Source organism: Leopardus geoffroyi, chromosome D1 (assembly GCF_018350155.1).
Source record: "Leopardus geoffroyi isolate Oge1 chromosome D1, O.geoffroyi_Oge1_pat1.0, whole genome shotgun sequence".
Classification (NCBI taxonomy): Eukaryota; Metazoa; Chordata; class Mammalia; order Carnivora; family Felidae; genus Leopardus; species Leopardus geoffroyi.
Window position 1 is genome coordinate 104,250,289 of NC_059329.1, and position 13,657 is coordinate 104,263,945.

The 13,657-nt window shown below is 43.7% G+C and overlaps 1 protein-coding gene and 1 pseudogene across 1 annotated transcript in view; both read right to left on the reverse strand.

The window, feature by feature from the left end:
- The window catches only part of PATL1 (PAT1 homolog 1, processing body mRNA decay factor), a 32,445-nt gene extending 32,076 nt beyond the window's left edge, over positions 1-369 (reverse strand). Inside the window, exon 1 of the mRNA XM_045485344.1 lies at positions 60-369. Within this exon, the coding sequence (XP_045341300.1) occupies positions 60-74 (15 nt within the window). The 5' untranslated portion in view covers positions 75-369. The remainder of the gene's footprint in view (positions 1-59) is intronic.
- Positions 370-9,289: 8,920 nt separating this feature from the next.
- On the reverse strand, positions 9,290-10,131 carry LOC123600548 (annotated as a pseudogene).
- Between the last annotated feature and the right edge of the window lie 3,526 nt (positions 10,132-13,657).

Below are 13,657 nucleotides of genomic sequence, written 5' to 3' on the forward strand. Positions count from 1 at the left end.
GAGAGACGAAAAGGGGCACAGGAGGGAGGGAGGGGTTACTTCCGGTCGCAAGAGCTCACCTCGTAGCGGAACATTCTTGGGGAGGGGGGGAGGGAGCGGGGAGGGGAGTGGGGGAGGGAGGGAAGAGGCGCTGACTCGCCGGGCTCCTCCGCGCGCGGGTCCTCCACCGGCTCGCGACCCCTGGCCGCCGCCGTACGCCGGAGCGTGCGTGGGAACGTGCACAGGCGCGCCTCGGGGAGGCCGGCCGCCCCGCTCGGCGCCCGGCGCGGCGGCTGCGCGGGGACAGATTTGGCGTCCCGCTTCCTAGTCTCAGCGGCGGGAAGGAGGTCCCGTGGAGAGCGACTGCGCACGCGCCGCCCGTCGGGGGCTTCCTCGCGAGCCGGGCTCGCAGCTCCGCCCCCGGCTGCTTTCCGCCCGCCCCGCGCTCAGGTCCGAGTCACGAGTTTTCCGTCACCGACGGGGCGGAGAAAACCCCTGTGATTGTCACAGGATATGGCTTTGAAGAGTCCCCGGTTTAGCCCGAGCTGGGAGAAATGGAGGTTCCCGGGCTGTTTTTCTAACGACTAGCACGATCTTCGGGGCTAGGGTGGGGCGGGCGGTCCTCGCGATATGCCCTGTGCGCGGAGCGGAGGGGGAAAAGACCGAAAAGCCCGGGTCATCGAAGGGGGCCGAATTCGTCGCTGCTTTGAGGGCCCTGTCACCCGCTGCCTCCACAGCAGGTCAGGGCTGTGATTTATGAGTCTTGAGGTGATGACGGCGGCCGGTTTTTAAAAAGCGAAGGCATGTACCGGGAGGATGAACCGGGATATTTTTAGGCGCCAGGCGCCCCGGGCACGTGGAACCGGGGAGCCAGAAAGGGCAGCGGGGCCGTGGGTAGCAAGGTCACCGGGGCCGAGGAGCGCCAGCCCGGCTGCGCCGCCGAGGGACACCACCTCCTGCGTGGATCGAGCCCAAAAAGGAGTTTTGTCCAGATCATAAGCCGCGACACCCTGGTTCCCGGAGTCTGGTGGCTTGCCGCCTCTGCTGGCACCGCCCGGGCCCTGTCGGTCCGCCCGTTGACCCGTTGAGCTCGCGGAACTCTCTCGTTTCCCGTAAGGACTAAACTTGAACCGCGAAGAATTAATCCCTGTGCATTCCGCAACTCCTTTCTCCGCGTGTCTGAAAATGCAGCCTCGCCTAAGGAATGGCATACGGTCAATTAATTCCTCACTTGTTAGGGTGATTGGATTAATCAGAGCCTGAGTCCTGGACGCTTTGGATTTGGAGACAAGAAGCTTTGGGTGGGAATCGGTGCTTTGTCACTCACTGGCTATCAGATTTAGGGCAAGTTACCTAAACATCTTTGAGCCTTAATTTCTTTGTAAAATGGGTTTAATGATACCTACCCCACTCCATAGTGGTTCAATGGCATGATGATGTTAATGCTACTGATAATGATTGAAATCTGGCACTCTGCTAGGTGCCATATATGGATTATCTCGTTAAATCCTTCCTATGCCAACCCCATGAGGTATTTATTATTAATTATTATTATCATTTTCTCTATCTTACAGGTGAGGAACTTGAGGATTAGAGATGTTAAATAATTTGCCCCAAATCACCCAATGGCAAGTGGCAAAGCTGGCAGCTGGGGTCTCTCTGATTCCAAAAACCCAGTGTCTGAATCACCGTGATAATTTAACAAAAGCAAATGCTTACGTGGGCCAGGCCTGAACCTTAAGGAAAAGGAGCAGACGGAGAATAGGATGATAAGTGGGTTTCAAGCACGCACTGAACATTGCTACAACACAGTACTAGGTAACAGCAAGTCTTAACGGTGACCAAAAGGAATTGGTACTATATAGACCAGGGGTTGGAAATGACTCTCTTGGCTGAACCAGGCCAGTTATCTACTGTTGTAAGTAAAGTTTTGTTGGAATAGTCACTTTCATTTATTTACATACTGTCTTTGGTTGCTTTAGGGCAACAAAGGCGGAGATGAGTACTTACAGTGGAGACCCATCTGGCCCGCAAAGCCTGCACGGTTTACTAACTGGCTCTTTACGGAAAACGTTGGCTGATCCTTGACAATGCAGATCATGTTTTCTGATCATTATGTTAGAAATCAGACATCAAGGGGCACCAGGGTGGCTCAGCTGGTTAGGCATCTGACTCGATTTACGCGCAGGTCACGATCTCACAGTTTCCATTTCATGAGTTCAAGCCCCCACATGGGCTCTGCGCTGACAGCGTTGAGCTTGCTTGAGATTGTCCCTCTTTCTCTGCCTCGCCCATGCCTACATTCTCTCTGTCTCTTTCAAAATAAATAAACTTGAAAAAAAAATCAGACGTTAAAAATAATACACCTCGGGGCGCATGGGTGGCTCAGTCGGTTAAACATCTGACTTGATTTCGGTTCAGGTCATGATCTCACAGTTCTTGAATTCGAGCCCGCATGGGGCTCTGTGCTGACAGTGCAGAGCCTGCTTAGGATCCTCGCTCTCTCTCAAAATAAATAGACTCAAAAAAATTAAAAATATACCTCTAATTCATTCACTACTTAAGAAAATATGACAAGCAGAAAATATTTAGAACTTAATGATAAACATATAGCTTATCATAACTTTCAGGATATAGCTAAAGCAGTTTATATAAGAAAGTAGGAAAGCCTGAATATAAATGAATCGGGTAAGCTCAAAGAAAGTAGAAAAATAAGCAGTAATTAAAGAAACAGAAGACAAGATGTCACTGAGATGATCACCAAAATTACCCATTTTTTTTCCCTCACATAACACCTATTTGTGAGGGGGATTAATGAGAGTTCCTTTAAGGGAATAATGCAATTTTTTTAGTTGTGTAATCCATTATTTTTTTAAATAAAAAATTGTTTTAATGTTTTAATTTTTGAGAGAGAGAGAGAGAATATATGAGTGGGGGAGGGGCAGAAAGAGAGGGAGACCCAGAATTTGAAGCTGGCTGCAGGGTCTGAGCCATCAGCAAGAGCCCAATGTGGGGCTCGAACTCACAAATTGTGACATCATGAGCTGAAATTGGACACTTAACTGGCTGAGCCACCCAGGTGCCCCTAGATCCATTGTTAAGATGGGAGGGGTACAAGTTCCTTTCACAAGTGATTCTTCAGAAATAAGGTGTGTTGCCTCTAGAGAGTATTCCATAAGTGGATGAAAGAGAAGTCTCTCTTGCATGCTAGGTGGGTACAAGAGGCTTTGACAGGAGAGAGAGGACATCAATTAGACAAAGCCACAGAGTTTTCTTTAGCATTGTCTGTCCTCTCTCCAAAAGCTACAAATGACCCATTGTGGTATTTATAGGCTCTATATATTCTTTTTAAAAAAAATTATGGCAAAACAAAGTTTACTTTCTTGTGAGACTAGTTTTAGATGGTTTCAATTTTCATTAAGTAACGTGCAACTCTAAATCAGTGGTTCTCCACGTCCCGAAGAGGGCTTGTTAAAAAACGCCGACTGCTGGGCCTCATCCCCAAAGTTTCTGATCCAGTAAGTCTGAAGTAGGACTGGAGAATTAATAGCATTTATAGCAAGTTCCCAGGTGATGCTGATGCCACTGGTTCTACTTTGAGAACCATGGCTTTAAGACATTAAACCTGAGTGCTTGGAAAGTGTCTCGTAGAGAAGGAGAAAGTCATGGGCTGCCCAGAGGGTCATTGTTCATGTAGCCCACAAACTTGCAGTACTATATTCCTTCTGGAGTGTTAGGAGAGAATCTGTTTACTGTTTTCAGCTTCTAGACGTTGTTTGCATTCCTTGGCTTGTTGCCTGTCTTCCGTTTTCAAAGCTGGCAGCCGAGCGTCTTTCAGACTCTCCCTCACACCCTCTCCGTCTGTTGTTACGTTTTTCTCTCCCACCCTCCTGCTTCCCTCTTACAAAGACTCCATGATAACAGTGGGGGCACCTGGATAATCCAGGATAATGTCCCCATCTGCAAAATCCCCTTTACCGCATAAAGTCAGATTCACAGGTTCTGGGCATCAGGACATGGACATCTCAGGGGGAGACGGGGCATTTTACAGCCTATCCCATGTGGTATGTGTGAACCATTGGAGTTATCTAAAATGGTTTTGGGGTAGCATAATGAGAAAACATTAACATTTAAGTATGTCATATACTGCTGAAAGGTGAAAAATAGGAAGTTGCACTAGGTGAGAGCATGAAAGATCATTAAAAGAAGTATCAAGATGGGGCGCCTGGGTGGCGCAGTCGGTTAAGCGTCCGACTTCAGCCAGGTCACGATCTCGCGGTCCGTGAGTTCGAGCCCCGCGTCGGGCTCTGGGCTGATGGCTCAGAGCCTGGAGCCTGTTTCCGATTCTGTGTCTCCCTCTCTCTCTGCCCCTCCCCCGTTCATGCTCTGTCTCTCTCTGTCCCAAAAATAAATAAACGTTGAAGAAGTATCAAGAATGAGAGAGAAAGCGCAGGCCCACCCTCCTGCCGTGGGTCCCCGTGGTGGCAGTCGGGGGTGGGGGAGGGGGATGGGGGACAGCTTAATGCTGACCAGGTCTTGACACTAAGGATGTGTTGTAGGCATATCCATCAGGTATTAGTAGTGATGATTGGCTGTCATGTAGAGATGGGGAAATATGGTAGAGTTCTGGGGTAGACCATGGCATTGGAAGATAAGAGCAGAAAGTCCGTTTTCTTGCACATTTGTCTGTTACTGAAGTGCTAAGAGATGTGTGAGCTTACAGTTGCTTCCATCGTTTTCTTTTGATTCTTTGAGCATTTCAGGCCAGGGACGGGGGCACGGGCAACTATTCCCCTTGTCATTTATGTACACAGCTCAGGAAAGGGATGACGAGTCCCTCCTTCCTGGGCCCTTAGCGAGAATAAGTGACAGAAGGCAGAAACGATGTATTTCCCATTCAGCATTTTATTCTTACCACATCATTTACTTCAGCACTTAATAGTAATTGTTCAAACATTCTGAGTTCTTTCAATCATAAACCAATATAAAGAAAAGGATTCGCAGGGCCCCTGGGTGACTCAGTCAGTTAAGCGTCCGACTCTCGGTTTCGGCTCAGGTCATGATCTCACGGTTCGTGGGTTCGAGCCCCACATCAGGCTCTGCGCTGACAACGTGGTGCCTGCTTGGGATTCTCTCTCTCCCTCTCTCTTTGTTCCTCCTCTGTTTGTGCTGTCTCTCTCTGTCAAAATGAATGAGTGAATGAATGAATGAATGAATGAATTGACAGTGAAAAATTGACTCTAGCTATTGGTTCATAGGAGATGTCTTCACACATTATACCTTGAAGGTCTTCAAGTACCCTTTATAATCCCTTGGCTTGGTTTCTTGTAGTTCTCGTAGGGTCACCAGAACAGGGTTAGATGGCAACATCCCATTCAGAATGTATCCTTGCCCATTTTACTAGTAACAGCTGGTGCTAAGGAATGGGGGCAGGGTGGAAGAGGACTAAGAGGGAGGGTAGGGAGGAAGAGAGGAAACCCTGTGAAAGCTTAAAAAGCCTCTACAGCCCCACTCCCTGTCCAGTACCTTGGTGTTCCCTGGTACGCCTAAGGCTCACTGGGAGTCAGCTTCTGGCATTAGCTGGACTTCCGTATTTCCCCATATCTAAGTGAGAGAGGATAAGTGAGGTTCTGGTTTCTGGCCTTTTCCCGGGGCCGTTGGGAAAAAGATTCAGGCTGTTCCCTGAGACTGCTGTACTGGAGGGACCTTGGCTGTATCTTCCTTTGGGCAAACCTTGCAAAAGGGAGAGAGGTTTGTTCAACAAAGTATAAACATTAGTCAAATTCCATGAACACCATTAAGTCTTGAGGCATTAGGGGGCGCCTGGGTGGCTCAGTTGGTTGAGCATCCGACTTCAGCTCAGGTCATGATCTCCAGGTTGTGAGTTCGAGCCTTGCATCGGGCTGTCTGCTGTCAGCACAGAACCTGCTTTGGATCCTCTGTCCCCCTCTCTCTCTGCCCCTCCTCTGTTCGTGCTCTCTCTCTCTCTCTTTCAAAAATAAACATTAAAAAAAAAAGGTCTTGGGGGCACCTGGGTGGCTCCGTCGGTTAAGCATCTGACTTCGGCTCAGGTCATGATCTCACAGTTCGTGGGTTTGAGCCCCGCATCAGGCTCTATGCTGACAGCTCAGAGCTTGGAGCCTGCTTCGGATTCTGTGTCTCCCTCTCTCTCTGCCCCTTCCCCACTCATGCTGTCTTTCATTCTCAAAAATAAATAACCATAAAAAAATGAAAAACAAAGGTCTTGAAGCATTTTATTAATTATACCCAAGGCTGATGTAAAATTCAATGATGTTTAAGAACTCAGGCATACTTTGGGTACCTGGGTGGGTGGCTCAGTCAGTTAAGCATCTGACTCTTGATTTCACCTCAGGCCATGATCTCATGGTTCGTGGGATTGAGCCCTTTACCCGGCTGTGCTGCTGACTGCACAAAGCCTGTTTGGGAGTCTCCTTCTCTCTGTACCGCTCCCCGCCCCCCACCCCCATGAAACAAATAAACTATAAAAACAACTCAGGCACACTTGCTTCCCTCACCTATGAGCTGACAGTTAAGACGGGACAATTTTGACGGAAGAGGTGGATTATGTGTTTAACATAATAATTATTCTATCTCAATAGGAAAAGAAAACCCAAAAGAATACCATCTACTTTATAAAGAAAGAATATCAAAGAACTGGTGGATGTTTTTCGAGACCACCACAACCTGTTTGAAGGTAAACTCCAAACCTTTTAATTGTAGCAAATTTCTGGAAAGATAAACAGATTCTAATGTTATTATGTAAATGATCATAAAATACCAGTGGTACAAATGAGGTAGTATCAGTACAGGAATACACAGACTAATTTATGGAACAGAGTAAGTGGCTGAGAAAAAGAACATACATGTGTGTTTACTATGTGATAAAGATAATAATTCACTGGGTTAAGGAAGCATGATTTGAATTACACTGAAGCAATTGGTTATTTATTTTGAGATAAAAGTTAAAGCCTTATAGCACAGCATACAACAGCATACATTCCACAATGATAAATAAGTTCTATGTAAAATTTTATTTTATTTTTTATATTTTTTTATTTTTTTTATTTATTTTAATTTTATTATAAATAAATTTTATTTATTTTTATTCAGCTTTCAACCAGTTGTTGAGAGTTTTATTTTTATTTTTATTTTTTTTGTAATGTAAAATTTTAAACATAAAGCAGCAAGAACAAAATATGGGTGAATATTTGTATGATTTCAGGATAGAATTTCAGAATTTATTTACTAAAAAAGTAGAAAAATCACAAAGCAAAAATCTGAATACTGAATTTTATAATAACATATATACATATATAGTATGTATGTAAAGAGTACACATAATATACATATAAAATCATTAATAAACTTTCAAAATACTGTATTACTTTCACATATTATAGGGAAAGCATTGACATAAAGCACAAAGACTAAGAAATAGATCTTAGGGGTCTGGGTGGCTCAGTCGGTTAAGTATCCTACATTGGCTCTGGTCACAATCTCATGGTTCATGGGTTCGAGCCCCACGTTGGACTCTGTGCTGACAGTGTGGAGCCTGCTTGGAATTCTCTGTCTCCCTCTCTCTGCCTGTCCCCTAATTGTGCTCTCTCTCTCTCAAAGTAAATAAATAAACTTAAAAAAATAGAAGAGTTTTCTTTAAAAAGGATCTTAAAATTCTTTAAGCATCTTAGAAAACCCACAAAAATTTAAATAGATATAAAATATATAAAAAGGTCAATTTAATTAATTAATATAAACAAGATTAATTGTAAAACTACCAATTGACAATAGGAAGGGGCACCTGGGTGGCTCAGTCAGTTAAGCGTCTGACTTCTGCTCAGGTTCTGATCTCATGGTTCATGAGTTCTAGCACCACATTGGGCTCTGTACTGACAGCTCAGAGCCTGGAGCCTGCTTCCGTTCTGTGTCTCCCCCTCTCTCACGTTTCTTTTAATTGGTGGCACTAGAAATGATTTTTAACTTTTTTCTACTTTTATATGTTTTTCAGTTTTTATAAAATGGATGTGTATTATATTTAAAAATGGAAACATGTAATTTTAAAAGTAGAACCATAATGGGGTGCCTGGGTGGCTCAGTAGGTTAAGCATCCAACTTTTGATTTTGGCTTAGGTCATGATCTCACGGTTTGTGAGTTGGAGCCCCGTGTCGGGTTCTGCACTGATCGAGCAGAACCTGCTTGGGATTCTCTGTCTGCCTCTCTCTCTGCCCCTCCCCTGCTCATTCTCTCTCTCTCTCTCTCAAAACATAAATAAACAAACAAACAAAAAAGTAGAACCATAACAAGACAGACTGGTAAGAACAGAGAAAAGAAGTTCTCATACCAGTTCTGCCAAATCACCATTAGTGCCTTGGCCCCTTCTTGAAATTTCCCATTCTGAATGGGGTGAAGATATTATTTGTAATTTTGAAATATCACCAATTACACTTTTTAAAATGGCAATACATTCCAGATATTTATGTATTCTATTTTTATAACTTCTCAACACTGATGAGTCTCACAATAAACATTACCCAAGGGATGCCCGGGTGGCTCAGCCGGTTACGCATCTGGACTCTTAATTTTGGCTCAGTCATGATCTCAGGGTTCGTGAGTTTGAGCCCTGCACTGACAGTACAGAGCCTGCTCGGGATTTTCTCTTTCCGCCCTTCTCCCACCCGCGCTCACACTCTCTCAAAATAAATAAATAAACTTAAAAAAAAATATTTCTCAACACTCAGACAATAGAAAGGAGAAAAATAAGACTTTATGAGTGGAAACTTGAAGAATTATTAGTGTTTTTAGAGGCAACCTCTGTTATTCTACAAGTATTTATGGAATGCTGGTATATGCAAATCTCAGTATATAGCTTTGTGCAGGTAATAACAAAGAACTAAGAATATTCTTTGCCATCACTTGAAGGAATTCACCAGTTCAATAAATATGTACTGAGTATCTACTTTAGCTGTTTTAGGCACTGGGGATGGACCAGTGAACAAAACAAAACAAAACAAAACAAAAAAAACTACTCTCTCTTATTTAAATGATAATGTCTTACTTTCACCAACTTACACTATAGTTGGGAGCTAGGAAAAGGAACTGGGTCCTGAGGAAGTAGGTAAATCAGTTCCCCAAATGTTTAGTCATCTAGTCCCCGAGTTTATCATTTTCTGAATAATTATTTCCTGTTGTTTATATGAGCCCAGAAACTCCCACATTTCCTAGTTCAGTAAATGTCTTTTCACTACTTAGTGCCTTTCAGCAACTTGTTCCTCCTACTATAGATCAAGGCATTCAAGATGGGGTGACAAAGGTGTAGACAACAGACACCCATTTCTGGGTTATAGCTAGAGCTGGGGCATAAATACATAAGGCTACAGGAGCCATACTGGAGGAGAGCCATGGTCAGATGAAAGTCAAAGGTGGAGAAGGCCTTGCACCATCCCTCTGCAGAGCAGATCTTCAAAATGGCACCCACAATGAAGATGTATGAGATGGAGATCAGGGAACAGGGAATGGTAAGGATGATGACACTGACAATGAAGATCATGGCTTCTTGTATTTGAGTGTCTCCACAGGCCAACTGTATGATCGGAGTACATCACGGTAGAAGTGAGTGATTCTGTTGTGGCCACAAAATGGCAGGGGGGAAATCAGAGCTGTTGGTTGTATGGCTAGGAAACCAAGGACCAGGGCTCCCATAGCCAATTAGGCACACAGCTACCATCTCATGCTGAGGGTGTAATGCAGGGAATCCTGAATAGCTACAAACCGATCATAAGCCATGATCCCCAAGAGGAAACAGTCAGCACTGCCCAGGAAGACAAAGAAGAACACCTATGTGCCACAGTCAGTGAAAGAGATGGGCATTCTCCCCATGGTCAGGAGGTTGACCAAAGGGAGAGGGGCAACAAGTGGAAGAGTAAAAGATCTCCAGAACTGCCAGATTAGCCAGAAAGAAAGACATGGGAATGTGGAGTGAACGTTCCGCCCAGATAGTGAGAAAGACTGTGGTATTACCAATGAGACTGCTAATACACATTAGCAGGAAAGTTACAAAAACATTTGTATCTCCAGGATGGCTGAAAATGGGTGAAAGTGGAACTGGATCTCTATGGTTTAGTTTTCATCCCCCATAAAAGTGACACATCAGGTTTTCTAGGACAAAAGAAAAATTATGTTAGGAAAGAAAGTGCTTTGTGCTTTAGGATCAAGGTAATGATGCTGGGTTAGCACCTATAGCTTTAATAATCTTGAAGATAGGTTTATGCTGGGCGGGTCGCTCTCTCTCTATTCTTGTTTGTGTTTGCCAGCTCACATTTTAAAGACTTGGCTCAGGTTAACTATAAAACTTATCACTATGAATAAGAGCCGAGTTAGTTTGCCCTATGTGGCATCTGGGCTCAGGACTTTGACTTCACTTTTGTTTTGCAAGAAGCAGCTGAATTAATAACCCCTGAGCCTCTGAACATACATGTTGCCTAGCAAGAATATGCTGGCCATCAAATATGAAGTCATTATGATCTTGAGTCCAAGTCCTACAATATACATTGGGATCACATTGTCCTGTATAAAGGACGCTCCATTGTTCTCTAAAGGGTTATCTTCCGGGGCGCCTGGGTGGCACAGTCAGTTAAACGTCCGACTTCAGCCAGGTCACGATCTCGCGGTCTGTGAGTTCGAGCCCCACGTCAGGCTCTGGGCTGATGGCTCAGAGCCTGGAGCCTGTTTCCGATTCTGTGTCTCCCTCTCTCTCTGCCCCTCCCCCGTTCATGCTTTGTCTCTCTCTGTCCCAAAAATAAATAAACGTTAGAAAAAAAAATTTTTTTTTAAAGGGTTATCTTCCTAGATAGAAAAAGAGGTCAGCGTGTACCAATTCGGTAGCAATAAGCATGATGGCTCCATCACTGGTTTGTGGTTGCAGAAAAAACTCAGCCTCTTAGTGCACTGGCCCTCAACTGTACACCCCCATGCCTCTTATAAACTCTGTGTTTTTAACCAAGAACCAAGAGAAGTACAGCAGTTTTAGAAACAGGATCAATATGGACATCTCGCTTTGGAAAGTTTATAAAAATTCTTCCCCCATGACAATTGGACAATGGCCACGTTCTTGCAAAAGGTGGAGAAAGTATCAAGCACAATATCTTGTATACCTTTCTAAAACAAACTTTTATTCTATTTGTGTGATAATTTGTTTTATGAATGTCGTATTTATCATAGATATAAGCTCTTTGGCTGGATAAGGGCTATACCTTATTCCTTCCCCTCTAATGCGTCGTATGGTGACCAATAAATGTTTGTTGAATGGATAAACAAGTGAATAAGTTTTTCACAACCTGGGTAGGTTTTCATTTAGGCAGAGCACATAGTCTTGTAAAGAGATGGAGAATGCCCATCTCTTTCACTGACTGTGGCACATAGATGTTTTCTTTGTCTTCCTGGGCGGTGCTGACTGTTTCCTCTTGGGGATCATGGCTTATGATCAGATTGTTGCTATTCAGGATTCCCTGCATTACACCCTCAGCATGAGATGGTAGCTGTGTGCCTAATTGGCTATGGGAGCCCTGGTCCTTGGTTTCACTCTAGCCATACAACCAACAGCTCTGATTTCCCCCCTGCCATTTTGTGGCCACAACAGAACCACTCACTTCTTAAGTGTTCATGGAAGGAAAGCATTCCTCTTACAAGCCTGGTACAGCTTAGTTGCTTCATGTTTAGAAAACATGGTCACTGAAAATTTGCCCATCGTACTAGTACTTATATTTTGACTTCAAATAATTCAGTGCTCAAATCTCAAAACTGTTTTCCTGTATGAGGGAAAGAATCTTCTCTCTCTGTCTCCCTGAATCTCTCTTTGAAGATTAGGCTGATGTGCATTTCTGGTCTGGGCATTGCCCTGCCCTGGAGCTCACCACTAAGCGTGACTAAGCACTGAAGGTAGTTTCCTCTAGACTGTTGGGAGTAGATTGGGCTAGAATAGACTTTCAAAAAGAAACTAGAACATTTAAAACAGCTGGGGTCTTGTTTCAGCTGCTTTGGAGCTACTCCCACACCCGTAGACACACCCTCTACTCAATAGTCACCACCCACAGTCACCCAAACTCCCAGGGTTTTGTAAATTACTGCTTGGATCTGGGTCAGGCTCATTCCTCCAGGAAAGAAGGTTAGACATTTACCAAAGGGGTAAGATTTGAAGGGCCTTATAAAGACCCATATTCATAAAATGAATTTTTTTCCTTGTAAAATGAAAAATAAACCCAGCTGAAGTGAAAACGTGAGCTAAGATGGATGAGGATGGGTAAATTAAGAGGGCCAGTTAGAATACTGTTGCATCAGTCTAGCACCTTACCTGATTTTATTTGCCGGCATTGGCTCAACTTCTCTTTCAGGCCCTGGAGGGGAGGAACACTTTAGAGCACTGTGCATGTGGGAGGAGAAGAGTGACGTAACCCGGGCATAAGACTTAAAGAATGAGGAGATGTCTTATAGCAAGTCAGGGACAATTTGTTATAGCCTACTCTATGCTTTTTCAATGTATTTATGTTCCACTGTCTCACTTAATTGCCTTAAAATGTTCAGCAGGTAGGAAGGTAGCTATTAATACCTCCATCTTCAGGCTGAGACACTGAAAGGGTAATTAACTGATCCATTATCCTGCAGTGATTTAGAGATCAAGACAGGTTAGCATTTAGATCTCCTTGTACCTATCAATGATTACATAAATCTTAGCTTGATTCTTGTCACAGGACCATGAACCAGCTGTGATCTTGCCCCTGACACTCCCAGTGAACTCAGAACAAATCAGCAAATGGCTTTTCACAGGGTAAGGCTCATATATATATTTTATATATATATACATATGACTCATATATATATTTTATATATATATATATAAATGACCTTAAGGACAAGATAAAGAGAATCCTGTTCAGGACTTCTAGCTAATTCCATGAATCTACAAGATGTCTGTGGTTGGGGTACTTTAAAAATACTACTAATTCAAACAAAGTTTGGTGAGACTCGGCTTAGCCTCTAAGGAGGTCAGATTATCAGAATTAAAGCTGTGGTTACAGGCACCAAAAGCATCAACCTCTGGTTCCTAAAAACACAGTCATACTGATTGGTCCACAGAGTTGGCAATGAAGCCTAGCAGAGTTAAGAATTTGAATACTGGACTTGAGCAGACTGGAGACTATCAACCTGCCTCTGCTCTTTACCATCTATGTGACCTTGAAAAGCTTATCTCTGTGCACCTCACTTCCTTTGTCTTCAAAATGCAAATAATATTAACATCTATTCCAGGGGCACCTCAGTGGCTCAGTCGATGAACTTCCGACTCTTGATTTTGGCTCAGGTCATGGGTTCGAGGGGATTCTCTCGCTCTCTTCCTCTCTCCCTCTGACCCACTTGTGGGTGAATTCTCTCTCCCTCTCTCACAAAAAAAAGCTGATTAAAAAAATCTTAAAAATATATCAACATCTATTCCAGACAGTTATTGTAAAGATAAGATGGGGGAATGAATAAAGTGATTGTACAGTATCTGGTGGAGGTGTCATTCCAGGCTAGCTATTACCATAATTGATTTTTGAACAGCTGTACTAATGACCCTTTCTGAATCTTGCCATAGACAACATGAGTTCTTATTCTGATATAATAGTATAT